Here is a 27,624-nt window from a genome sequence, read left to right on the forward strand (position 1 = left end):
CAGTACTGTGACTTTATCAGTATTATACAAACAAACCATCTGTACACTTTTAATGCTAGCTTAAAACATTTTAAAAGATAGAATGTCATTTAACACTTGCTTTTCATCTGTTTAGAGGTTTAGGTGGGTAGACGCCTATTTTATATGTGTAATGAATGCTAAAGGATTTGTTCCTATACTGCTATCTCTGGTTTGGTCTGCGGGGATAGGCTGCTATGTTGTACAAAATAATGACCACATTATTCTGAGGTTCACCTCGTACTAACTCCCGGAAAACCCAGAGGGATGCAATACCAGAACTGGCCACAAGAAGCTTTCTCTCATCCTTCTGATGGCTGCTGCACGTGTAGGATTCTCATGACAGTGCCTGTCACGACTTAGAAAACACCCTTGAAATAAATCGTTTAAATGCATTGCAAAGTTTGGACTTTATTCTTCTTCTAAACATCTGACAGAAAACATTCACAGCCAGGCAAATTTAAAAAGAGGATCCGTAACAGGGAGACAACTGTGACAAAACACTAAGCACACTATTTAAGCAGATGCAGACCCATCTACCTGGTAGTATGGTTTTGGATAATGGAGGGTCTGATGTAAAAGGAAGTTGATATTGATACCAAGTGAGTGGAAGTATTGTGAAAAAAGTAGAAAAAGGGAGTGCTCACTACAGTATAATATAGGAGGGCTGCCTACTGTATATATAACCAAGACATTAAGAGGTAATTGAGAAGGGTTCGAATACAGAAAAGGCTTCTTTATGGTCAGTAATAACATCTAACCACATGCCATCAAAGAAAGCATTTGGCAGGATAGCAAAACAATCTACAGCTGCACTTTTGTTAAGGAATCAAGACCACATTTGAACACGAAACACAGCAATATTTTTCAACCCCGCTACTCCAGTCCATCCCAGGAGACTGATGCAGAAAACACACACATTTTAGTTCTTCCATGGAGGTACAAATAATGTCTTCTATCCCCTATTAAACATGCAGATATCCGGAGCTTGGAGAAGAAAAAAAAAAGCAGCGTCCCACACTGTCCCATGTCTTTACGACATCCCCTGAAGCCCCCAGTAACGGAACGGGATGAGTCAGTCGTAGGTGGGGCGAAGGACATCGGACCGACTTAGCCAACCCCCCACCACTCGCTGAGAAATACCGAGTAATAATGCGATTAGGACCTGAGCTCCTCACACTGCTCGTCTGGAGCAGACGGAGGCAACAGGTGGGCTGAAAGCAGATCCCTAATCCGGTCGAGATCGGACAGACAAGGCTCCGCTCTCTTCCCTCCCTGGCGCGCCAAACCTTCTGCTTCCCAGTCACTTTGAGGCTTCCAGGAGACATGCTTTCATGTTGCGTTCCACTTCCGAGGAGTGCTGTGCAAAGACGAAACCCCTCCCCGCTATTCTGTCAGACGAGGTCTTTACATTCCAGCAGCAAACCTGCAAACGTGGTTTGGAAAGATGCCGCAGTCCTGCGTGAGTCCAGAGCTGTTGACAATCCAGGGGGGTGTTCAGCAAGGTCCAGGACACGTGTCAAGAGTTTTTTTTGTTTTGCTCCCGCGTCTCCCCCCTGCAGTGCCACAGTGTGATCTCAACTCTATCTCTGCGCGTGGCTCCGGCCTCTCCTCACTCAAGCAGAGACGAGCGGGCCTGCAAGCTGGTCCTGGCTGCTAAAAAACCACCCCAAAAAACCCTTTGCTCTTAAAGAGGGGCAACGTGAACCTGAGCCGATGGAGGAAACTGGTGTCTAGCGAGGAAGCCCTGGTCGATCCAACTGTCCGCTGTCGTGCTTGATGAGGGTGAAGGTTCTCTGCAATTCCGTCATTAAAAGACACTTGTCCTGGAGGGAGGAGTGAGGCTCTTGTCTTAACCAGACAAAGCTAGGGGAGAGAAAGACAGTGTTGATTTTTGCAAAAAACAAAGGGGGGGTGGAGGAGACAGCTTCTGCCTGATGGTAGTTCATTAAAGCCATTGATGTAAGACGGAAGCTTGACATGAGCCCATGTGAATTCAAACTACTGTACAACAGATAAACTCCAGGTACCTACAACAAAGGTCTCCTTTCTTATATACCCGCCATACAGACAAAATGAGGCAGCTTTGTGGTTAAGACCAGGAGCAAATCAGATTTTTCTGATCAAACATCGCTATGTGGGAAAAGATTAATGTGGTATACCGAGGTGAAAGGCAGCATGAAATGACAGGTAAACCATGGAAAAACACAGGAAGGTAACCAGACGGACCCTGGAAGGCCATGGAGAGCAAACCAATCGGATCATAAAATTAATACCACTTAATGCCATGACGTGCAAGTTTACACAGTTGTTTTCCAACCATAACGTCTTTCTCCAAGCAAGGGGCGCGAGGCAGAATACACCCTAGATGGGTTAGCAGTCTATCACAGGACACACACACACTCACACCAAGGCCAGTTTTCCCAGAAGCCAATTAGCCCACCAGTATGTCTCTCGGTTGTGGGAGTAAACTGGAGCACCCACAGGAAACCCACAGAAACGCGGGGAGAACATGCAAACTCCACACAGACAGCACCCCGGGTCCAGGACTGAACCCAGGTCCGCAGCACTGGGAGGCAGCCATGCCCACGACCGCGCCCCCTCCCAGTTCTATGGGTCAAGGGTAATGGCTTCGGCTGCCTCAGATGTCTGTGCAACGCGGGAGCCGGGGCGCGAGCCGTCTGGGTCCGGGGCAGGCGGGGTCCGGCTGGCTCACCGCAGGGCGTGAAGCAGTCGCACTCGCAGTAGTCGCAGCGCACGAACCAGCGCTTCCAGCCCGACTGCTTGGTGACGCAGTTGTCGATCTTGACGCAGCCGTGGTGGAGCGGGCCGAGGTGCGTCTTGGCCGAGCAGGTGGAGGAGCAGCTGCCGTCGATGTCCTTCTCGTTGATCTCCAGCCGCCCCCGGAGACAGACCCCTGCGGGGAGAGGGAGCAGAATGGCCACAGTACCAAAAGGGGGGCGGGGGGGGGGGGGAGAGCGAGAGGATGGGGTAACAGGCTTGTGGGTGTCTGAAAGAAAGGCCAGGGCACAGGGACACCTTGAAAGTACATATCCTGCTGTGTTGGGCCATGTCTGTTTAATAACAATGTTTTAATAAAAGTCAAACCCCGACTTTCCCATATTGAAAAACGTTTTTCTAGCTGCAAACGTTAGAATGTAGGTTTATGAACGTGACCTACTGGTAGAGCTGCTGGTGAGTTATCTCTGTGTGGAAAAGAAAAAACAAACAGTTAGGCTAGACAAGCATGAATTTTGAAGCTCAGGAGGTAGAAACAGTGCGGTCACCATGGCGACCGTGCGCTAGGCCTCTGTGAGCAGTGGGCCCAGTTGTTGCCACTCACGCATGCAAGCTGGCTTGGGGGTCCACTTCCCGTCCGACTGGCAGGCGCGGGCATGGTCTCCGACCAGCAGGAACCCGGGCCGGCAGGCGTACCTCACCACGGAGCCCACCCACCAGTCGTTCCCGAACACCAGCGCGTTGAAGTCGGCGTCGGGTTTCCCACAGTTCACTGGGGGGTGGGGAGCGCAAGTATAGCAGTCACAAGAACACAACAGCCTCTTCTCCGTTCTTCCTAATATATCGTTTCGATGAACTGCTTTATCATGGAACTACAAAACAAAAAAACCCTTTACAGGAGCCTCCTTGCAATAGATCACAGCAAAAGTACAAGTCTGATTTAAAGTACAGTGAACTGGTCAAGAGGTTTTTAGAAAACGACTCAATTGTCAGCCTCCTGTGAAAAGTCATAAATAACACACACACACACACACACACACACACACACACACACACACACACACACGATGAATTCCTCTATTTACCTCACTGAACCTTAAAGCACTACTAAGCACTGGGACCTTGGCAAGAACACATACAGTTGCAACTCTACTGCAGGAGTGAATTCTACATGACAGGTGAAGCACTGCAGGGTTGGGGTGAGGATGAGGGTCAGTGCGTCACTCTTTTACCTCGGCACAGGGACTTGGACCCCAGCCAGCAGCAGCTGCCGTCCCCGCAGCGGTCTCTCTTCAGCTCCTTGTGCTTCCCCCGGCAGCCCCCCAGGCACAGGGGGGCTGTGCCCGACCAGTAGGTGTCGGGCTCCAACAGCGCCAGGCCTGCAGATCGCAGAGCAGGGCGTCAACATGGACGGCGGAGCTCACCAGTCCGTACAGGGCAGCCAGCAGGGCGCCTTTCCAGAATAGAGATGAATCACAATAGTTTTGCACTAAAACGGATCACCGAAATGAGAAAACCTCCGGGTTTTCAGCTCTAAAAATCACATACTTTTTTTAATCCCAAAAACAAGAGGCTCCTGCCTTACCACTGCTCCCTTCCTCCTCCTCCTCTGCCTCCTGCTCTGGCACCTGCACGAACACCCCCGGCAAGGACCCCAGTAGCAGCAGGAGTGGCCCCATCCTCATGGCGAATATCCGTCGGGCTGCGGTTTCAGTTCATCGTTGGCTGCCAATCTAACAGCAGAGCCTTCTTTAATCGTTCCCCTCTCCCTTACTTGACTCATTAACTTCCGTTCTCACCTTGAGCCACAAGATCACAAAGAGCAGGCACCACTTGTGATTCACCATTGACTTGCCAACCAATCTTCTCTGAACTAGGTCCCCTCTGTGGATGTATCCACCCAAACATAAACAGGCAAAGGAAATGATGACTGAAACTGAGACTTTACCTCTCTCCCAGCTCCTTCATATTAATCGGAAGATCGTCATTTGGTGCTAGCAAGCAACCTTGAGCTAAACATATGCCAAGGAAGCTGGCATTTCTTATGATCCTTCACTTTCCAACTGCAGAGACACGAATATACTGACAAATAAACACAGGCTTTGTTTCCATCTCCCTTTAAGTGTGTCCCAATCCCAAGCTCGTGCAGAGGCTCTCCCGTTTAAACCACCGAGTTCCCACCCGACACAAGTCCCTGGTTAACAGACAGCAAGTCATGTGCTTGGTGCCCTAAGCCCCTGAGTAATCCTTTAAACGCGGATAAACAGCAGAAATCGCCTGGGGAGAGGGTAGAAGAGGAAGGCAGGGAAAATCAACTGGATGAAACCAGACCAATTCCAAGCTGTAAAACCTGGTTTCGTTAGATATCATGTCACACAAGCAAACGAACGACTCAGACCCAGCCTTTCCTGTGTGCTTAAACAGTGCGGAGCCCAGACAAACCACAGCTGATCCTCACTGTGCCCACAAATGGAAAGATTAAGCACATTCAGCCCTTTGCCTCATTGGGCTCATGGTAGAATTTGAAAAGACAGTGTTTTTTCCGCTGAGACGCGATTTCTTTTCCCAGGATAATGTGGGTTTGTTGACCAGGTGGGTCCACTAAGCAGATTAGCTTATGTTGGTATTAAAGGGTCCTGCTGTCCTGGTTGGGGGTGAATACCAGAGGAGAGTACAAAATGCAGGCTATAAACTTTGACATGTTAACAAAACCGGTCCATTCCAGGATATTTGCTCAATATTTGTTCTAAAACACTTACACTGCACTTGTATGGGAGCGCATCTGCTTCATATTTTAACCCGCTTAATTTAATCTAATCAGGGATTTTAATTCCTTCTCAGTCACGCAGGTTGTGGTGAACTATGAAGTCGATTATTCCTCAGCCTAAACACTACAGTAAATATAATGAGCTCCACCCAAAGTGTTGGGCCTTAAAAAGACGAGAAGGGAGAGCTTTCCTTTACAGCATGAACCTAGTTTCCTAAAAATCAGAATGAACCGAGTTCAAGTTAAAATGACCTTGTTGATTTTGCTTTTCTTAGGATTTAACTGACAACAAATACCCTGAGAACTCATTAAAGATCACGCTGCATATATATAAAAACCAGAAAAATAAAATACAGGCACGAGGAAGGAAAACAAAAAACCCAGGGATACACCGACCAATTTTATATATAGCAATACTGCGTTGCAAAACAACATTTTACATTGCAAAGAAAAGAAAACAGAAGCTCCTGGCCCAGGTGTCATGTGTAGCTCAACCACTGCTCACTTGCGGGGCTCTCCGAGGATCAGAGCTGCTGTTTTTACAGGTCCGCTTCTCCTGCTGGCTGCAGCTCCTCGCCCCTAGACTTACAAACACCCGCCTAGAGCGCACTGCGACGCCCGTTTGGTGCAGCTGCAAAGAGAATTTGTGCTACAACAACGGCACGTCCATCACAGCCAAATGGAAGACACTATACCCTCAGAGCGAGACCTCCCCCGCCACATGTCCTCAATGCATCTGTGTGCTTAGACAGTGGAGACATTTCTCTTGCCTACTGTATTAGGGCAAACAGGACAAACGAGCACTAACAATAGTGTTCTTGCAGTACTTTGACAATTCAGTGCTGTTAGGATAAAAATAATACTGGACGACTGTCTAGGCCACTGGAAAGAATCAGTAAGCTGTGCATGAAAACTAATAGGAATTGCATTTTTGGTTTACAAATTTGCACCTTCATGTCCGAGGGACTGACTATGTTAATAAGTCAAGACATGGGTATAAGACCATTAAAACTAAAGGAATCATTGCCCACCCATAATCCACTCTAAACCTCTTGGGGAAGCACACTGAAGCATTTTAGCAATCCTTGACCCAGACAGAAGAAATCTCCATCTTTTCAGCAACCTGACTACCACTGCATACTGAATTCAGCCAGTGACCTGGCTTTACTAAAGTACTCATGAGAGGGTACAGTGCTGCAGCACAATAATACCCTCTAGTGGTTCGCAGGATGTCATGCAGTCTGGAATGCAAGCCATAGTGCAGATCATTGGGCTTTCCATTAGTGCAAAACTCAATTAGAAATTTCATAGGAAATTTACAAGAGACTGTCAGAAAGACAACAATTAATACGTATTCAGGTTAATAAGATGTATTTTTGAATTAAAAACCAAGGGTAATATAACCTATACAAATTTCATCTTAAGCTTTTCACATTTCTAAACTCATGTGGCATAAAATATATTTTTTTTCCGAAACACTAATGGCATGCAAAAATAAATCAGTAAGGAAACTTCATGAAAATGCAGCTGTTTCACCCACCACTAATCAGGATTCACAGGGATGCAGAGTACGAAGGACACAGCTGCCTTAGTGTGTAGCCGATGTTAAACTGCCATGCAGACTTCAAGTTCAATGACAATGTGCAGGTTTAAGTCAAAAGAGACGTAAAAAAAATATATCATTCTCCTTCCCTGAAGAAGCACAGGCAGTACAGTAGAAAGCACATTAAAAAAAAATTGTTTACATAAACACAGCAACTTCCAAAGTCCAAAACTCCTTCTATTCAACAGGAACATCATTCTACACCAGTGTATGGCCAGCGGTATAATGGCAGTTGTCATTGTTCTATATTTACTGGGCTGATGCCAACTTACATTTGTCGTCATTTATACAGCTGGGTATGTTCCTGGAGCAATCTGGGTGAAGGATCTCGCTCAAGGATACAACAGCAGTGTCTTACCTGGGATTTGAACCCACCACCTTGAGTCCTAACTGTTCAACACTGCAACACCACTTCCCTAACTACTTCCACTAACAGTAACTCATTCAATGGATTTAATGGATAGTTGCTTAATACTCCAAATCGCTTTTATCAAAAAAAGTTCTTTGGGGCTTCCCGAGGGGCTGGTCCCAGGTCAGGTTGGGCTCTACGATCGCGGGGTTACGACCTGGGACGTGTCACTAGGTGGTGCCTACCGGGATCAGCCGAGTGTCAAAGCCAGGGTGGGATTACTCAGCTTTTGGTGACACTGCCCCCTGTGGCCACCTGGGAGCTTGCAGGCATGCAGAGCCATCAGTCAAGTGATGATTCCCCAGTAGGGGGCTGTACTGAGCAGCCTGCGAGGTGTTAAGACAAGTGACTTGCATGAGGCTGGGAGGGGTCTGCCTACACTTTCCCCCCCGTGTGCGGTCACAGGGTCCTCAGCTGTGAGACATGAGCAGGGCTGCTTTGGTCCCAGTGACAGACTGTCTGGAGACCAAGACTAACTCTACCAGCCAACACTGGGGCTGATTAAGTCAGAGTACCAACAAGTGGTCCCGAGCAATATGGTACCGATATGGACACACATCCTGCTCACCCTTGTGTGTCAGGATGTTCACATTCAAGACCTTAATTTAAAAAAAAAAAACAAACAGCTTTATATAACCGAAAAACAAAATCAAAATTAACATCCAGTCCAAGTAAAAAGTAAAAAAAATAAAATAAAAAGCTCATAACTCATACAACTTACAAGAAAACCCAGAACAAGCATGCAGCTTCACTTTAAAACAATGCACTTCTGCATCGTCCTGTATATTCCTTGCCTGAAAATGTGCCCCCAGCATCACTGAAAGGCGAATCTCTTCCTGGAAAGCCTACAAACGAAAGCGAATAAACCGGCCAGAGACATGGCCTGTGCATCACGGCGGACAAGCGAGATGCCTCCTGTTCTCCCCCCCCCCGTCCCCGTCTTGTCCGAGTCCGGTGGGAGCGCCACGGCGCAGCGCGTGACGGCTCTTCTCCGTGCCGGAGGTTTGACGCGAAGCCTGTTCCCATCCACCCGGGCCCGCTACACCACCTCCATGCCCAGATGCTGCGCCGTGTCCTGCAGCTGCAGCATCACGCTGCCCCCGTCCTCCTCGCCCTGTCGCCCCGCCCCCTCCGCCTCGGGGGCCTGCGAGGGGCTGCGGCTGCTGCTGGTCAGCACGTAATAGACCGTTTCACTCTCGCCCATCTCGTTGGTCCTGTTCTCCACCCGGATGACGGTACTCAACGCCTCCCCCTGTGCCCCTCCGTCATCTGGTCTTCCTCCTGCTCCGTTCTCCAGCACCATCCCTCTCGCACCTGCCACCTTCACCCCCGCCGCTTCCCCGCCCTCAGATCCCTTGTTGGACCCATCCGGGGCGCCGGCATCCCCCGGCTCCGGCCCCAGCTCCAGGCAGTCCGCGCGCGCGCCCTCCCCCGCCGCCAGCCTCTCCTTCATCAGCTGCTCGGTCAGCTCCACGCTCTCGTAGCGGATCAGCTGCAGGCGCATGAAGCCGTCCTCGTGCTCCTTGTACCTGAGACAAGAGGAGGGGCGGAACGCTTAAACCTGAACGTTTGTTTTTTTTTTTTACTCAAATCTCACGATCTGGCCCACCTAGATTCGAAAAACGCCTCCTTGTTTGTTATTTTTTTGCTGCTGTGTATTCAACGAGCTCACTGTCCTCCAGAGCTGCTTTCAAAAGAATCTGGAAGAACAATTATTTCTTTCAGCTCGAACGGACGATAGTGTACGGGTGCTTTTGCATCTATATGCCTGCACTGGTGCTTGAGCCCTGATGCACTTGACATTTGTGTCTGTAACAAGAATGTGCACACAACCTTGTGCACCCAGGACTTTTTCCCAAGTTCCTCAGAGGAAATGGAACTCAAATTTGCGTGTCTTAGTACAGGCAGCTAATATCCTGGACTGCACCTTTTTATTACTTTTTGCTGAACGGAGGCATCTCTCACCCTCGCATGTACACCCGTGTCTGCTTTGCACGTCTCTTGCATTTCGGCGGTGTGCAGGCGGCTCCCGCCTGCGACCGTACCTGAATCTGGGATGCCCCGATGGCCATTTGAACTGGTGTTTCTTCCGGAGGTGGGAGGTGAGGTTGTTCCCCCTGGTGAAGCACTTCTCGCACACGTGGCACTTGTACCGCGGCGTCAGATCTCCCTGCGGGGACAGGAGTTCAGACGCAGCCTGCAAACCTGCCCGGGCTTCCGACATGACGGTGTTTGTGAAATATGACAGGACTGAGCCTTGCCCATTCATCCCCTAACCCACAACCCCCCGAACAGATTCACGTCCAGGGCCAACAGCAGCAACCAGTAAATCCAATACTTGATTGCAACTTTCTAGCAGGTGGTGTGAAGAAAGATACAGGAGCAGGAAGCCACTAAAAGCGAAACGGTCCAGGGTCACGCGTTCGAGTGGAGAGGACGGGTTCGGGTTCGGGTTTTCATTCGTTCTCACCTCATGCACTCTCCGGTAGTGCGACTTGATGGAGTGCAGAGAGCGCGTGGCGAAGCTGCAGTCCAGGAACTCGCAGCGGTAGGCCGGGTCGCTACTGTGGGTGTCCAGGTGCCTCCGCAGGTCGATCAGGTTCTTACAGCTGCAGGGCACAAACGCAGGGCATGGGGTTCAGGGCGTAAGACTGCACTGCTGCGGAGCAGCTGAAGCCATTTCAGGTTAGGGTTTGGCTTATCTCCCGTCACGCCCGACAGCGAAAAACTGAAGCGGATGAAACCGCTTTGCGAAGAGAGGCTGTCTTCATAGGAACGACACCAATACACAAACTGTAGGTAACATTTACCTTAAGCAAAACACGCAACATTCTACATATTGCAGAAACACACAGCAACGCTATTAACAGACTACCAGGGCTAGCACCTGCAGGAAACAAACAAAAACCCACATGTATATACCTCAAACACAAAACATAAGCCCACACACCCTGTGCTGTTAAGACAGCAAACTTGAATATGGAAAGCAATTTGCAGAGCACCCAGGAAACACCATGGTGAAGTAATGCTGACAGAAAGATTTCTTACATTCAAAACTCAAGATGGTCTCAAGACTTCTTTCTAAGAATGATAGCAACAATTCAGTTCCTCCAAACAGATGCTTTTAACTGACCGAAGCCTGAATTGTCCACCCCGGGTTGCCCAGAGAGGGGGACAGCTCCCCCTACCTGTACTCGCAGTACTCGCAGCTGTAGGGCTTCTCGTTGCTGTGCCTGAACTTGATGTGGTTTCTGAGGGAAGAGGGGGACGGGCAGGTCATCTCACACAAGGGACACTTGTAATGGTTCACTGGCAGGACGAGAAGGGACAATCAGACCATGGACATTATGCTGTAACAGAAGTTCAAGTAGGTGGCTGCGTCAGCATGCGTAGGCTGCAAAGGAACAACTAAAGGTTTATTCCAGGCTGAAAAGAAAAGAATCACAACGTTTCAGCTGTGGAGCCTTCTTCAGGTGTTCCATTATTCTGTAGTGTCAGGCATGTTTGCATGACTCATGAAAAACAAAAACTGTAAAAACAAGGAATAAGCAGCGATCACGACTGATCAGGGAGCTTTTCACTTTTCACTTGGGGGCGAGTTAGTGGAGCGTCTCTTTGTGACCAATTCATTCTTCCAGGGGTTGGAATCGTGAAGGGTAACAATTTCGTTAACAATTCTCTTAACATGTGCTTTTTGTACAAGGCAAAGCTTAATGCATGAAAGTGCACTGTCCCCTTAATTGAACACCCTAAATGACCACAAAGGCGCAGACAAGTGTTCTTACACCAGAGATATTATGCACTGGTCTAGCAGATTTTCTCCCACTTCAAACATGATAATAATTTAAGAGATAACTTGGTGTAATTAAGGCTTGACTGGACCAGACATTTCCATTCCATATGGATCTTTTGGCTCTTGCCCAAAGGTAAAAAACATATTCTGAGAAAACAGAGCCTAACTGTTGAGTGACTAACAGACCAATACCCTGCTTGGCGTTGCTCTGTGCGAGAATGGAACAGCGTGTTCAGGTACAAGACCAGGGCCAAAAACAAACAAAAGCTGGCAAATACGACACAGATACACACCGTGGTTCCTCATGTGGTCCCGAAGGAGCCTCTCTGTGGCAAAGCGCTTGGAGCAGTGAGAGCACTGAAACCGCTGGCCTGGAGACCACAGAGAAAGCAAGGAGCGTAATAAGGTGATGAATGGAGAATTGGGGAAGGAGAAAGACACAGGAAAAAAAGGGGATAAACAGTGAGAAAAAGTGCAAGGATCTTCAGCAATCAAGACAAAGAACACCAGAGTTCTCCTACAGAACTCTGAATACGGACATCGATTGCCCAAAAGCAACAAATATTTATATACATGATACAAGAAACATGTCAACTGAATATAATCAGGAATAAGGTTCAAATTTGATCATTTAAAACAAGATGAGCTGTGTCTCAGAATTAACCTTTTATTTTACAATTTACTGAAAGATCGACTGCATTGGGTTCAGACAATCCACATCAGACAACTGCCAACCCCACCCCCCCACATTGCTTGTTCGACACTACCCGTCTCCCCCCCGCGGTCCCTTCCCCTTCGCTCACCCTCGATGGTGGTCTGCCGGCGGATGTGGTCGAAGAACTTGGTGTTGTTGGCGAACATGCCCCCGCAGGTCGGGCAGGCCACCACCTTCTCCTGGGTGTGGCTGCGCAGGTGCTCTCGCAGTTTGAACCGGCCCTTGAAGGTCGCCTCGCACTCTGGGAGGACAGACAGACCACCATCAGGCGCGCAGGCCGGCAAAGAGAGAAAAGCAGAGAAACTGAGCGCCAGCGAACGCACAGGAAAGCCTCAGGGAATCGCACCCTCACCTTTCCACCCACAGCGCAGCACAGGCTCCTCCTTGCTGGTGGACTTGAGCTCCATACACAGGCCGTGCATTTCCACATGGCGGTAGAACCATTCAGGGTTCTCAAAGGAGGCCTGCTAGAGAAAAGTAAAAACAGTTCGTATGATTCACGCTGTGGGCAGCCTCACTTAACTCTGTACGGCAGGGTCTCAAAATCTGCGAGGGTTCAGTGCAGAGAACATTAGCAAACAGCCACGTTCACATATAACAGTTACCAAGTCCACTCCTATACTGCCAAATTATGTACTACAAGATATAGTTTGTAAGGTTAAAAGACATAAGTTACCCTTCCTTATACAGTACTGGCTTTAAGTTAAAGTTAACTCTGATGAACTAAAGCAAACAACAGTAATCACAAAATTATAGTAATCCACTAACATAAGCAACATGAATCCCTCCTCTGCATTCAGTGGATGCCTGCGCTTTCTCTCTCTACCCGTGTCAAGAAAAGGGCAATAAAACTATCAGTGAGCTTGTCATCTCCAGCCTGTCATTCCCCGCGCTGCATACAAGACCTCGTCGGCCAGACCGAATCGTGAGCTAGCGAATTTGCAAATGTTAAATTTGCAGGTGCCGAGACCCTACCATACGATCCCTCTTCTCTCATGCTGCAGGCCAAGTCCCACCATCCCACAATCTGCTAGGCTGCACACACTGTACTCCTCCCCCCTCCCACAGCCCCTTAGTCCCTGCTCCCCCAATCCCTCGGGACAGAGGGATACATCCCACCTCCCCTCCTCACCTCACAGTGCTCCCACTGGCACAGGAATTTATCCAGGATCTCGGGGACGATGTTGCGGTTCTGCAGGTCCAGGGTGCAGGTGCCCAGGTCGGGCTGGCTCTTCAGGATGCTCTGGCCCCACTGCTTCAGCTTGGTGTGGTAGCAGTGGAAATAGATGTGCCTCACCAGCTCCGTGGGGTTTTCCAGCGAGCAGAATCCACAGTCCCGCCACAGACAGCTGCGCTCCTCTGGAACAGGAACACCAGCAAACACGCCCCGCGTGGGACTGTGAAACTCTCTACCGAGCATTGAAACCCCAGCTCCACTGGAACTGTTTTCCTTTCACCTGCACACTCCGGCGAGAGATCAGCCTTATTTTAGTGAATTCTATACCCAGATCTCATCAATTTAGATTTCATAAAACATTCACTATTTTAACTCTGCATTACAAGCCTTTTATTCAGACATCAAGTTCGCAACAGACAAAACTGTAAAAATACAGTTAACCGGTTAAACGCAAATGTTAAAACCTATGGAAGCTTTTTAGCACCACAAGAGAAAAATATACTAGTTTAAACGCAAAATTGTTTCTCATTTTAAAGCAATGTTATCTCATTTAAATGCATTTTTTTTCCCTGTGGCACAAACAAGCTTCTGTAAAAAATCTTCTTTAAATCTAGATGCTGCTATGAGATTTACAATCTTCTCCACTGATTACAATGCCTTTACAGATCACCCAGTAAAAGAAGCACCTGGTATGAGACACTCCCCCTTCCCAATCCCAAAATCTCACCCAGCATCTCGCTCTCCTCGGCCTCCAGCTGCAGAGATTCCAGATGTTCCCCCACATGCTGACAGAATTCCTCCATCCTGGTGAAAGTGGCCTGGCACGGTCCCCACTCACAGCCCAACTGCACCTCTTCCTTCCTCGCACGCTTTCCAGGAGCCATCACATCTGGGCCCTGGGAAGAGCAGAACCACCAGCCCATCAGAACCGAGCTCTGCCGGCAGAGGGTCGCACGCAGCTCGTAATCGTGGTGCCCATATACGTTCACTAAAACATTAGAAACTTTCCACGACGATGTCAGATTAAGTTAATTGCACATTACTTTGCAGTTTTAATAATAATAATAATAATTGCTTACACTTATATAGCGCTTTTCTGGACACTCCACTCAAAGCGCTTTACAGGTAATGGGGACTCCCTTCCACCACCACCAATGTGCAGCATCCACCTGGATGATGCGACGGCAGCCATAGTGCGCCAGAACGCTCACCACACATCAGCTATCAGTGGGGAGGAGAGCAGAGTAATGTAGCCAATTCATAGAGGGGGATTATTAGGAGGCCATGATGGGGTAAAGGCCAGGGGGGAAATTTGGCCAGGACACCGGGGTTACACCCCTACTCTTTTCGAGAAGCGCCCTGGGATTTTTAATGACCACAGAGAGTCAGGACCTCGGTTTTACGTCTCATCCGAAGGACGGCGCCTGTTTACAGTATAGTGTCCCCGTCACTATACTGGGGCATTAGGACCCACATGGACCGCAGGGTGAGCGCCCCCTGCTGGCCCCACTAACACCTCTTCCAGCAGCAACCTTAGTTTTTCCCAGGAGGTCTCCCATCCAGGTACTGACCAGGCTCACACCTGCTTAGCTTCAGTGGGTTGCCAGTTGTGAGTTGCAGGGTGATATGGCTGCTGGTTTAAGGTGTTTATATGCTATACTTCAGCACTTTAAACATTAGTCGTCCGGATTAAGCGCATATATTTTTTAAAATATATATATACACAGTATTTCTTTTCTAATAGACGAAAAGAACAAGTCTTTTAATAACTTCAACAAACCCTCACTTAAAATAGATATCGACGGGAAAGTATATTTCCTTGCTGTATTCATTTGTATTGGAATGTCACACAATTCACGAGTTCTTGGGATTAGGGGTGAAAATGATTAAAATCCCACATTACACAGTTGGTTCCACACCAGAGACCGCCTGATTTTGTCAAATGCAGCACGATTTCTTAATAAGGAAGTGACGAGCCGTACTGTATTGATGTTTTACGGAAAAATAAACAATAATATTTCTACATTCTACATACCATTTTAGGCATGCTTTCCTTAAATTTCCATGCTTAATGCAAATGCATCCAAACCCTGATACACGCGATTCTAAGCTACTGTACAACATCGCATTATGGGCAGAAGTATCAAATATTGTCAGCTGCAGAAAACCTGATTTGAAAATCCGGTTCCTTCCTTACGGCATGAATGACTAATTTCAACACGGCGATATGCACGTTTGCATTCAACAATCGAGAAACCCTTCCCTTAATGTTAATAAACATTATTTTATACAACAGAAGGAACTTTAACTTATAAACCGTGTCAGACCCTCGCCAGAGTTATAAGTAACTCAATATTATCGTGAGGGCATTTAGATACAACGGAAAGCACTTTTGACCACTATACAATCTCTCAGACAAACGTTTACGTGATATAAAATAACATAATTGAAAGGGAAAGCCAAACTAAATATCAGATGCTAAAAAACAACATTTCCAGTTCCTACCTCCACATCACTTCAAGTGTCCACCCCCTTCTCCCGCACAATTCAACATTGACCGACTCCCACTTTCAGCTGTAACCAATCGTGTTTGAAAGCTTATCGTAACTGGCAAACGCCCTGTCCAATGGGAAGGTGTATTTAACTGCTGATGTAGCTAATTGGATAAACCGGATACATGCTCAGGACCAATAGAAGTCTTAGGAAGGAAAACAGTACGTCTGCTAGATTTCCCCCCCGAGAAACTAGGGTCAATGAATGTGATTGAATTAGGTTCCCAACAGCTTTATTATTATTATTATTATTATTATTATTATTATTATTATTATTATTATTATTATTATTATTATTCGAATTAACATCATAAGTGAAGAACATATTCAAGAAAATGGGGGTTGTACTGTGTGTGTTGTCCCACACATGAAGTCATGAATTGGGCGAGAAATATCGGGATTGATTAAATCTTTTCACGAAAAAACTAATACGCGCTAGCAAGTGGTTAACTTGTGCAATGCACTGCCTTTCCAAGCGTATCGAGCACGGGTTTCAGGAGAATCTTTAAAATGGAAACCCTCACGGGCAACATATGCCTGCTTTTTAGGCTGCCAAGAGAAACTGGAAAGTGCATCAACAGTGAAAAGCAATAGAATGACAGCTAACTTGGTCATTTAAAACGTTACAATATGGACACGTGTTAAAAAAATCTTCAAACTGATAAGATAATTGTATTGACAAAATTGAAAATATGCACTGATGTTACTTAAGTAGTGTCAGATATGTTGAAAAGCCAGTTTCACACTGTACTATATTCTGCTCCTTTGCCTGGGTTCTACCAGGTTTCACGGGTTATCTTAGTGAGTAAAAACCTACAAACGGTGCTAATACAGATCATTTCTTAGTTTCAGCTGATTTGAAGAAGGCCATTAAGATTCCAGGGTGGAATGAAAAGCAGAAGACACGTTTCCCCTCCAGGACAAGGAATGCATTTCAGCACTGTAGGGGTCTGGTTTTTAGTGTGCCTGAACTACATGCAGTACAGTTAATGCTCCATGTGACCACTTTATTCTAGGTTGGTGATCTGTTGGTAGTCAGGGAAATGCATATATTACTCAGGAAGACTTTTTAACTGCAAAAGTGATATTCTGGCATTCGAGAAGTGGCTGGATACGATTTTCAGATCCCTTTGCTGCAAACAATCAGGTCTGCACGGTGGATCTTTTGCTTGTAAGCTTTCCTGCGATACAGCTGCCAGAGCCAACCAATTCATAATGCCTGTGAAGTCTGGCTTTCTGGAATGGTTTTACACCTTGGGACCTTAAACTACTTGTGAGCTGGGAGGTGCCGAAAGCCTGCAGTTCCCTTATCCTGTAAAACCTGGAGGCTCCTGGATTGCCAGTTAGATAATTGTTCTGGTTGTACTTATAATGATCTAATGAAACAAACTGGATCAACAGAACACTTTTCACAGGTCTGCAGCTGTTGATAACTGCTTGATTCAGGTCCTTGATGATGATGATGACGATGATAATAATTGCTTACACTTATATAGTGCTTTTTCTGGACACTCCACTCAAAGCACTTTATAGGTAATGGGGACTCCCTTTCTCCACCACCAGTGTGCAGCATCCACCTGCATGATGTGACTGCAGCCATAGTGCGCCAGTACGCTCACCACACACCAGCTCTCAGTGGGGAGGAGAGCAGAGTGATGAAGCCAGTTCATATATGGGGATTATTAGGAGGCCATGATTGCTAAAGGCCAGAAGGAAATTTGGCCAGGACACCGGAGTAAGACCCCTAATCTTTTTGTGAAACACCCTGGATTTTTAATGAGCACAGAGTCAGGACCTCGGTCTTGCGCCTTATCCGAAGGACAGCGCCCTTTTCTTTTGACATCCAGGGTTGAAAACCTATGGAACATGCACTGCTCAGATCTTATATCAGTGTGTCAGAAGTACACCCCATATTAAGATTTTAGATCAATGTTATCTACTTCCATGGTTCACTACCATGCACTTTTAAGGATAATTATGTATAAACTCAACACAACATTTAACTAATACTTTTATTGATCCGTTTCTTGATTCTTACTTACAGTCATTCAATGGGGTCAAATGGACTGCATATTCATATTCAGTGTTGTTTGCGACTCAGGACGGCGCAATGCTCAGTAAGATGTTGGAGACTCATGATTGTACATGCTTAGACAGAAGCCTGTATTCCAAGGATGTCCAACACCTGGTCCTGGATGGTCACTATGCTTAGGTTTTCTGGATCTCTTTAAAGAAGCAGCACCTACAGTATAAAGCTGAAAGAAGCTGTTAAATTGGGCCGCCTTACTAAGAAACTAGCTGATTGAGCACTTTAAGACCTGAGCTGGAGTGAACACCAGCAGATGCTGAACCTCCGGGATCAGGATAGAACAGACCTGCAACAGTCACTGGGCTGGTGAAGCTGCAGTCAATTCTACACGTAGAAGTGACCCAGATCCTCAAGGGTTAACTGGAAGGGATACTTACAGTAGCACAGAAACCATACAGTACATCATGGGGGCGAAGCATTTCATTAATTTCTTCATGAGCTAAATATTCAAGGTGGAAAAGGTCAAAAACACAAACCACTTTAAGGTGATTTGATGATGCCTTCGTTATTTCTAACATCTGTAATGTTTTTTGTTTACATACCACAGCATTGTCGATTTGTGGCAGAGCAGGAGAAGGCCAGTGCAGCTATAGGTTTTAATTCCAGCAGCTCTCACCCATGTACAGCCCCTGATTATTGACTTAAGTGGACTAATGCCAAGGACTCTCCCAGTTCCACAGGTCATGCCTAAGTGTGTTAGAGAGCCAGCGGCCACACAGACCCTCCAGGAGCTGCACTGGTCTAACAGAAGAGATGAATGCCCCAGGTCTGACCACTTTTCTGTATATCTTAAAAAGATACAAACTGGAATCCAGCTGTAAAAACTTTAAGATCTGGGCTGGCAATGCATTGACATTAGCAAAGGACACAGAAGATGAAGACAACATACTCAAAGCACATAAAGGGGATGAATTCATAAGGGGATGAATGTGCAGAGCACATTAGAAAAATATTTTAATCCAAAATTAGTATGATACATTTTCTAAACTCATAATTTTATGGCATGTCGAGTTTGAAAATCTGTGAATACATGCTGCATGGTTCCCATAACTAACATTTACTGTTTTTATCCCTAGCCGTGGCCACCCATCTGGATACGAGATGGAAAAGGGCTGTTAGTAGGCCACGCTGTCATGTTTTCACTCAGGCGTGTGACTGACTCAGTCACTCATTCCTGGACTGCTGGGGGCTCATCTCGGACGACAGCAGTCAACAGAGACAGACCTGGGACGAAGATGGCACAGACCCAAGTGTAGGGTGGGGGGTCTAGATTAAGCCAGACAAAAACAAAACCCTTCAGGACTCACTTTTATTCCAGCGGTTTGATAGGCAGGTTTCTGACTTCCTTCTTTAAGCTGCAGGCGCCAAAGTCCAAATCATCTCATGACATCGAAGTTCAGCTATGAGCAAATTGACTTGTGAGGACAGAGAGTGGCTAAGAACATTGCAACGACGTCAGAAACGTACACCACACTAACACCCGATCAGGAACAAAGATACAAGGAGTAAATTAAAAAAAAAACATCAACAACATTCAGGATTTTCACAGTAGTAGACAGTTAAGTTTTTCAAACAAAAAAAAAAGACAAACATGGATTTTTCTCTTCGCAACCCTTTCCCAGGGGTCCCTCTGTGTGGCGTCTAGACGTCGTAGAAGAGGCGCACCAGGTGGTACCGGATCCCGAAGGCCACGGCGCTCCCCAACACCTGCATGGGTCAGAGGTCATCCAGAGGTCAGGGGTCAGAATGACCAATTGGGGGAATCACGCTTCCTCATTAAGACTGGGCTAACACACTTAAGAAGCGAATATGGGGGCAATTAGTATTTAAACCGGGGTGATGAACTCGGATCGTTAGGGGCTGCAGGTTTTAATTGGAATCTCTTAATCAGCAGCTGGTTAAAGCTGGGAGCAACAGTTATTGTGAAAAATTAAGCACTCAGATCAAGTAATTTAAATGTGGATTCTAATTTAAACGGTGAGGAGGCCTACAAACAGGTGTTACAGATGATAAGATTTAGCCGTTTTACTTTTAACTTCACCGTTAGGTAGCCCTGGGAAAAACATACCAGCTGAGGCAGCTGCTTACTTATTTCAATCCACAGTTTTTTCCTATCATCACCTCAATGCCATCTCAGGTGTGCTGGCTCAATCACTGTATTAATTATACAGCTTGCAGGCTTCCGTCAGAGAACACCTAATGACATAAATGCCCAGAGTTTGAAAGGGATTGTAATCAGGCTACCCAAAATGTCCGTAAATGTATATACCGTAGAAAAAAAATATGGAGTTAATATTAAGGAGTGAGGAAGATGCATTTAACTTACAAGTAGGAAGACAGCTGAATGAAAGGAAGGTTAAATAGGACACAATCAGAGAGATGAACCTTGAATGAGTGACACTGTCCCCAGCCCCTAGGTCACCTGTATGAGCAGCATGATGACAGTGAGCGTCCTCTCATGCAGGGGGCCCAGCACCTTGATCACCAGGTTGATGAGAGTCATGTTGTTACACTCAATGAACTCGTCCTCCCCATCCTCACCTCTGTGCACCTCCACCAGCCACACCGCCTCCGCTCCCTGCAGGACAGAAAGGGGAAACTGCTGGAGACCAGGAAACAAGGTACACGCTACAGAAGGTCTGGAGAACTGCTAGCCCTTGGGGGGCCCTCGTGAAATGATGGGCCCTCAGTCCCCAGGGCTAACGAGTGTCTGCACACGATCTCCCTGCTTCTTGAACACTTTTGCGGCACTTCCCCAAAATACCCTTATTAAAATCCATCGTTTTCAATTTTATGCTGTCCTCATTAAGAAACCGCTCCTTTGCTTCCGACTAGAAAAGCTCTTAATTGGCAATGAATTTATGGTGAAGAGACGCAGTTGGGTATGCTTGTGTGTGGTTCATAATGAGCGGTTTTTCCTCCTGCCGAAGTGGAATCAGTTACGTTTCAGCTGCCACCCCTGAAACCTAACTCAAGAAATGGCAGAAATAGGGTTGATGCACGTTATACACCAATTACACACTATACCTTGTCAAAACCTTTCAAGAGCTGAAAGATACTTTCAAAGCACACATAAACCACAAAAAAATATATACTTAAGCCCATTTGCCTGCAATAAGAACACAGCTGGAGGAGAAACTATAAGAGACAATGTCCTCCCAGCAATAGGACTGAGAACCACTGGGCTAGAGCCGGGAAACAAAGACGACATCCAAGGTCAAGACGCTGAAGCTTTAAAAAAAATTATACCCTCCCCAAGGATATTCAGTCAGAACACGTTTAATTATATAAGTGGTACTGTACATCTGCAATATCTATGTTAAATCCAATACCCTGAAAAAAGTACAAGGCTGTAGCTATTGTACACATGTATGGCTTAGTTAAGCCCTTTAGAAAAATCAGTAAACAGAGTACTTTCATCCCAATTAATTACATAACTTCATGTAACTATATAAAATATCCAAGGGAGTAACAGAGCACATACTGTCCTACTCTGTCACAATATGGCTGCAGATCACAGTGTTTCAAATTAATAATAATAATAATAATAATAATAATAATTAATAATTGCTTACACTTATATAGCGCTTTTCTGGACACTCCACTCAAAGCGCTTTACAGGCAATGGGGACTCCCCTCCACCACTACCAGTGTGCAGCCCCACCTGGATGATGTGACGGCAGCCATAGTGCGCCAGTACACTCACCACACATCAGCTATCAGTGGGGAGGAGAACAGAGTGATGAAGCCAATTCATAGATGGGGATTATTAGGAGGCCACGAGTGATAAGTGCAAATGGGAAATTTGGCCAGGACGCTGAGGTTACACCCCTACTCTTTTCGAGAAACACCCTGGGATTTTTAATGAACACAGAGAGTCAGGGTCTAAAATTGTTCATTCTTCCACAGTACACATCCTAGATGCAGCTGCTGAAGAGAACTAAGATCTCAAACTCACAAGACATTAACAGAGATACGTTTCAGATAGATTTTGATCAATACGCATGAGAGACATACCTTCAGAATCAGTTCTCCTAGCCTGGACAGGTCCTTGCTTTTAAACTTGGAATAGCTCATTTCTAGCTTCCCAGTGACAGGATTCAGCCTTGACGTGACAGGAAGTGAAAAGGATAAAGTACAAGAGATGAGGTGTGAGCTTCTGTGAACTGTTTCGCTGTCATCTTCCTTACGTTTAACAACGCCCACTTGTGGCGTGCTGCTTTACCTGGGCAGGCGGTGTCGAGGACAGGGCACCACGTGGAAGAGCTGGGGCAGGGAGTACAGGAAGTTGAGAACCTGGGGGATGAAGAACAGCAGCATGGTCTTGCTGAAGTGGCCCAGGATCCCCACCACAGCAAAGGTCATCCCCGCAAAGTAACAGAAGGTATCTCCCACGAAGGCAGAGGATGGGTACCTGGAGCAAACCATGCAGAGGAAAGGGGGGGGGAGGAAACAATATTCAAGTAAATTTATTTCTAAGCAGTGCTCTTTAAGCCTGAGCACCCCAGCCCGCTACTAAAGAAAAAGTGTCGACTTCGACTTAAAAGAACTCATGCTGCCTGTCTATTGTTCTCTAATGTCTAGCGGAATGGAATTCTAGAATTCCAGCTCTGGCTGCACACAAGCCTTTTTTATGGTTCACCCAGAAAGCCTGAATGCAAGAATTTAGACCAGGAGTAATATCTCTAGTTGCATTTTCAGCAAGCAGATAACTCCTGATTTTAAGAGAGGGAAGACCAGAACAATGGTAATTGTAAAAGTTGTGAATTTTAATTTGCATGTACCGGCATATCTAGGTATCAAGCTGAGAGGTAGAGACAAATAAACAGCATAGTCACAGTGTGCTTCATACAAGAATCTTATCAACCTCAATTTATGGTAGTTGTCCCGACTTTGTGATTCATTTTAAAGTGTTCATTCAATAGCTTTTTTAATTAAATGTTTGGAAAAACCTCATCTGTTTCTCAACTTGCTAGGTTTTGCCTTTAAATGTGCTTTCACGGCCTTCTCGTTTCACTCTTGGTCTTGTGCGGTTCTGTTTGGAGAAAAAAACTGTTCCGCTTGGGTTTCACATTCCAGTGCTTAAGGTGAATAAGCAGGGCCTCACCAGTTGTGGTACAAGAGAGCCAGCGTGGTGAAGAAGAAAGGGATCATGAAGTAAAGGGAGAAAACATGGTCGTCTTTGTAGTCCCCTGTAAGAGACAGCGGCAAACGGTTGATTCATTACAGGTCAGATCAAGAAGGTGCATGTGGGAGATGAATAGATAAGCAAGCCTTTAATTCTTTTACATTTCCCAGTGGTACAGACTGACACAAACAACCAGATTTTCTGTTTGGATCTCTGTGATAACATTGATCACAAATACATGGCCCTTCACCTGAACTATATAATAGCATAGAAGCAACTCTGTAGAAACAGCAGATGACTTTCAAATAGATTTAGATAACGTTCACAAATGGGCAAACACCTGGCAGATGACTTTCAATGTATACAAGTGCAGGGTACTGCATGCAGTTGGCAAACACAAACACTATCAATACGAAATGGGAAATGCTGAGCTAGAAGAGGCTGCTTTTGAAGAAGACTTAGGAGATTATGTGGTGACATTATTTGCATCTTCTATACAATGTGGGGAAGCAGTTCAAGACAAAGCAAAGACAAACAAAATGCTAGTGTATACAGTTGTATGCAGAAGTCTGGGCACCTCTGGACAAATTAAATGTTTTGTTGATTTTCTAAATGAAAACAGTTAACACTTAAACAAACTTAAACTTGACATATGTCTGCAACTTTTAATGCACAGTTACTATTTATTTGCTGAATTTAACAGATTGAAAAAAAATAGTAAATTCTTAGGACATTTTAACACCACAGGTGGTACTTTTCTATAAAGTGGCATATTATATCATAATATGACCTAATACATACTGCATAGTGGTCATCAAAACGGGGGAAAAAATGATGTGATCTATAATTGTAATGGCAATAAAAATTCAAGAGGGTGTACAGAATGAGCAAAAGTTCTTTGTCTGTGGCTTTAAGAGTCTCGGATGGCTCCTTCAGCCCCTCACCGTTCAGCTCCAGCAGGTTGAAGAGGATGATGGAGCCAGAGATGAACAGGGCTTGGCCAGACTCAATGCCATTGATCCCGGCCAGAATATTGATGGCGTTGGTACAGAACACGGCCAGCATGCCCATGTACACATAGTAGAGGATACCTGCAACAATCAGAAACCTTTAATTTAACCAGATGAGCCAACTGAGAATAAATGAGCATTTCCTATGACAATATAGAATGTTAGCCCCATTTATAAAGCAGCATATAGCATTTATATATTTACAATAGCAATCTGAATAAAGGGCCCTGCTATATGAACACTGAACAACACTGAACATCCCACCTGGGATTTGAATCCACAGCCTTCAAGTTACAGATCCAGACACCTAAGCACTACTCTATTGTGTCAGTCAAGATGGATCTGCATTTACAGTCACGAAGGCTTTGATTCTTCAGATTGAAGAATAAAGTGATGAATCAAGGCAACAGAAGCAATAATGAATGCATGTATCTACTCTCCATGTTATTTACACCAGTTCTTAAAAACAGGAACCTGAAGTCCGTGAGTGCGAAAGAGACATGTTCTTTTCTCAGTTGTACAGATGGTATTTGAATCACGTCCACAAAGCACAGAACAGGAGAATGAGGGCTTGGAGACGAGAGGGGTGCGGGCACCTCCTGGCTTGTCTTCCGAACTCACCCAGCTGTCATCCTTGCCCAGGGGCCATGCTGATCTGCTCTGTATTGCTCCAAGTTTAGTGGACATGTGCTGCCGAAGCAAGGCGAACTCACCCATGTCCAGGTGCAGGCCCAGCAGGCTGCGGAAGGGCTTGGGCACCACGATGACGGTGTTCCCAAAGTTGGTGAAGTAGACCATGAGCAGGGGCAGGGAGGCCATGGTGGGCAGGAGCAGCTTGTGGCGCCAGCGCAGGTTGAGCACGTCGTCGGCAAAGCCCAGGAAGATCATGCAGCAGATCGCCAGGAGCGCGCCGATCAGCTGCACAAACTGAGGGGAGAGAAAGCTCAGTCCAGTTCACTCGTGCTCCGGCCCAGCGTTCCTGCGGACCTGACATACCACTCACTCCAGTTTACTCGTGCTCCGGCCCAGCGTTCCTGCGGACCTGACGTACCACTCACTCCGGTTCACTCGTGCTCCGGCCCAGCGTTCCTGCGGACCTGACGTACCACTCACTCCAGTTCACTCCTGCTCTGGTCCAGTGTTCCTGCGGACCTGACGTACCACTCACTCCAGTTCACTCGTGCTCCGGCCCAGCGTTCCTGCGGACCTGACGTACCAAACGCCAGCACCAGCTCGAGCCTTAAACGTGTGAGCTCACTACCCTTGTTTTCACAATCAACCTGGGAAGACGTGAAAGAGTGCTGGAATTTACCCACGTGGGGCGCGTTCTTGACGATAAAGTGCCACCAAGCAAAATACAGTACGGAGGGCAAACCCAACGTACATTAAAATAACTAAACTCAAATGCACTTTTTTAAAAAACACCGGAACACTAGATACAATGTTTTTGTTTTGTGGATATGGACGTTTTTTCAAATTAAGACAAAATCTCCAGATTTAAATCGTGTCTTGTTGTGAAGAGTGCGGTCTGTGGCCCCTCTCACCTCATTATGGGGGAAGCGCTGACACTGCTCCTCCACAAAGCAGCTGAGGAAGGGCACGGGGATGAAGCAGAAGAGGATGATGAGGAACACCGTGCCACTGATCACTCCCTGAGACTCGGGGCTGGGGAAGACAAACCGCCAGGCGGCCATATTCTGATTTAACGGGAACATTTTTCGTGCTGAGAACCACAACGGCACTAGAGCAAATCATCAGACAGTGTCACTGGGCCGTCACCAAGTTTAAAAATCATAACATGAAGCTACCGAAGCTTGTGTCCCGAAGCCACATTTGCATAAACTCAATTCTTAGTCTTTTCATTTTTTAAGCCTTTAAACAAAGTTGAAGAGTTTGGGGGGAATTATGTTGTTAGGAAGGTTCCGGTACACAAAGCAGAAGGTAACAAATACCCCTGGCAGAGAAAGTCTCTGCTAAAAAGAAAAACATAATTCAGTGGATGTAAAAAGTCCAGACTCAAGTAGAAATGCAAGGAAATGCCAAGATAGATTAAATTTAAATCGTCAGAGTGCGGATTTCAGCCCCTCTAACAGTGATTAGCAACGTGACTCGTGGTTCTGGTGTAATTTGAAGTTGATTCCCCTGGAATCTCAAAGCATGTGCTTAAATGCATTACTTAGCATCTGCTACAGTAAAACGACAACATCTATTTCAGCTAACCGTGCTACTGGACCAGGGGCGATGTTACTGTAATACTTCTAATACTTGCATCAAAGACTGTTTTAGTTTAATGGGAGTAACAGCAACGCACTCACATCTCCTTCTTGGTGGTCTTGTTCAGGTCCACGCCGTACAGCCTGGCCGAGATGAAATGTTCCCTGAAAGCGGGGATCAGTTTTAAGGTAGCATAGAACCCCACAGCCGACATGCAGGTGTTAATGAGAAGAGGGAAGGTGGGTAGGGGTGACATTTTTGCAGAACACGTCGGCTGATCTTTATAAACACTGATATTAGGCTCCAGGTGAAACCGTCAAAAACAGAAAGCTAACGCAAAACGGAATTGTCTTTTTTTTCACTCCTAGGTGTCCTACGTCTGCTGTTAGCAAGGCTCATCTGAACTTGTACAAATGTTGTCCGTTATCTAGCGGTTGACATCGTGTTAGTCTGCATTACGTAGCCCTAGGGTCGTCCAACTTTGAACTAGTTTTAGCTACCACGTATCTTAATCTAGCCCACGTAGACAGTTTTCTGTCATTTATTCCTAAAGACTGAAGGTCATTTGACACCATTTATAAAGCCTTTTCTAAATGTACATGTTACAATTTACAACCATCCACTTATATTTCCATGTTGTGCATTTTTTCATTCAGTCCACTTTTTCTCCGGATACTTATTCCCACATTGACGAGAACTCCTGTCGTGACCCTCTTCCAAATTCATACGCAGCTCATCCAAAAATCATAAAAAGTGATGACCAGCGCTAGCATTAATGGCATGATCGAGTGTCATTCAGACAGACGGGAGAAATTATTCCACAGTAAATTGCAACTTGACAGCTAATACAAAGGTTCTCGATCTCCGCCCTTGTTCCTAGTCGAGCCCTGGGACCGCTTCCCTAGTTACACGTCTACTTCCGATAATATTTTTGCTTTCATTAAAAAGCTGTATGGTTGTTCCAAACTGTTATTTTAACGCATTATATATGGAAACGAGGCTATATTGCGGCCATGTTTGTTTGGACTCTCACATTCTGCTTAAAATCTTGTAATTCCCATGAAAACGTCGCATTGCCCTCGCCGGACACATTTGGTGGTTGCACCGTGAAGGAAGTCGTTGTGTTGTCCTGTCACTCTGCTGGCACCTGCTGTTCTACGGCGAGAAATACTGCAGTTTTTGAATTACGCGTTAGGAAGTGCGAAACAACTGCTTTCTGACCATTTTTGAAGTCTTAGTCGAGAAAGAAATTGTAATCTGTGGTCTTCTTTGTGATTTACATCAGAAGCTGCATTAAATTTGCATTTAGGACTGAGATATTGCCTTTACTTTTTTTTGTTAATTCTGCGAAAGACATTTCTAATGTGTAGCATCCCCCCATTTTCCATGTAGGGGAATTGTGCAGCAACA

General features: G+C 46.1%; 3 protein-coding genes and 1 pseudogene across 6 annotated transcripts; all 4 read right to left on the reverse strand.

Annotated features, from left to right (window-relative positions):
* Positions 1–1,108: 1,108 nt before the first annotated feature.
* Positions 1,109–5,761, reverse strand: LOC148641114 (complement receptor type 1). Its single transcript, XM_088619249.1, has 5 exons — positions 4,343–5,761; positions 3,990–4,136; positions 3,362–3,529; positions 2,735–2,935; positions 1,109–1,884 (listed from the first exon to the last, which is right to left on the reverse strand). Exons 1-5 carry the CDS (start codon positions 4,440–4,442, stop codon positions 1,871–1,873), a joined length of 630 nt encoding a protein of 209 aa, XP_088475375.1. The 5' UTR covers positions 4,443–5,761; the 3' UTR covers positions 1,109–1,870.
* Positions 5,762–5,911: 150 nt separating this feature from the next.
* hinfp (histone H4 transcription factor) lies at positions 5,912–15,799 on the reverse strand. 4 transcript variants are annotated; one of them, XM_088619248.1, is made up of 10 exons: positions 15,727–15,799; positions 13,949–14,117; positions 13,177–13,403; positions 12,397–12,511; positions 12,133–12,285; positions 11,623–11,700; positions 10,725–10,845; positions 10,007–10,145; positions 9,582–9,706; positions 5,912–9,065 (listed from the first exon to the last, which is right to left on the reverse strand). In XM_088619248.1, exons 2-10 carry the CDS (start codon positions 14,103–14,105, stop codon positions 8,576–8,578), a joined length of 1,605 nt encoding a protein of 534 aa, XP_088475374.1. In that variant the 5' UTR covers positions 14,106–14,117; positions 15,727–15,799; the 3' UTR covers positions 5,912–8,575. The 4 variants fall into 4 exon arrangements, with proteins under 4 accessions (XP_088475374.1, XP_088475372.1, XP_088475371.1 ...); XM_088619246.1 differs by lacking the exon at positions 15,727–15,799 and adding an exon at positions 15,419–15,705 and having other exon boundaries at positions 12,397–12,508; XM_088619245.1 differs by lacking the exon at positions 15,727–15,799 and adding an exon at positions 15,419–15,704.
* A 2,979-nt stretch (positions 15,800–18,778) lies between these two features.
* On the reverse strand, positions 18,779–27,327 carry dpagt1 (dolichyl-phosphate (UDP-N-acetylglucosamine) N-acetylglucosaminephosphotransferase 1 (GlcNAc-1-P transferase)). The gene is made up of 9 exons (XM_088619567.1): positions 26,316–27,327; positions 25,545–25,665; positions 24,714–24,927; positions 23,935–24,081; positions 22,970–23,054; positions 22,088–22,276; positions 21,880–21,967; positions 20,285–20,440; positions 18,779–19,569 (listed from the first exon to the last, which is right to left on the reverse strand). The coding sequence occupies exons 1-9, from the start codon at positions 26,468–26,470 to the stop codon at positions 19,504–19,506; spliced, it is 1,221 nt and encodes a 406-aa protein (XP_088475693.1). The 5' UTR covers positions 26,471–27,327; the 3' UTR covers positions 18,779–19,503.
* Positions 24,627–24,702, reverse strand: LOC148641117 (U6 spliceosomal RNA; annotated as a pseudogene).
* Positions 27,328–27,624: the final 297 nt, after the last annotated feature.

The sequence above is a fragment of the Lepisosteus platostomus genome, chromosome 25 (genome assembly GCF_059453375.1).
Source record: "Lepisosteus platostomus isolate fLepPlt1 chromosome 25, fLepPlt1.hap1, whole genome shotgun sequence".
NCBI lineage: Eukaryota > Metazoa > Chordata > Actinopteri > Semionotiformes > Lepisosteidae > Lepisosteus > Lepisosteus platostomus.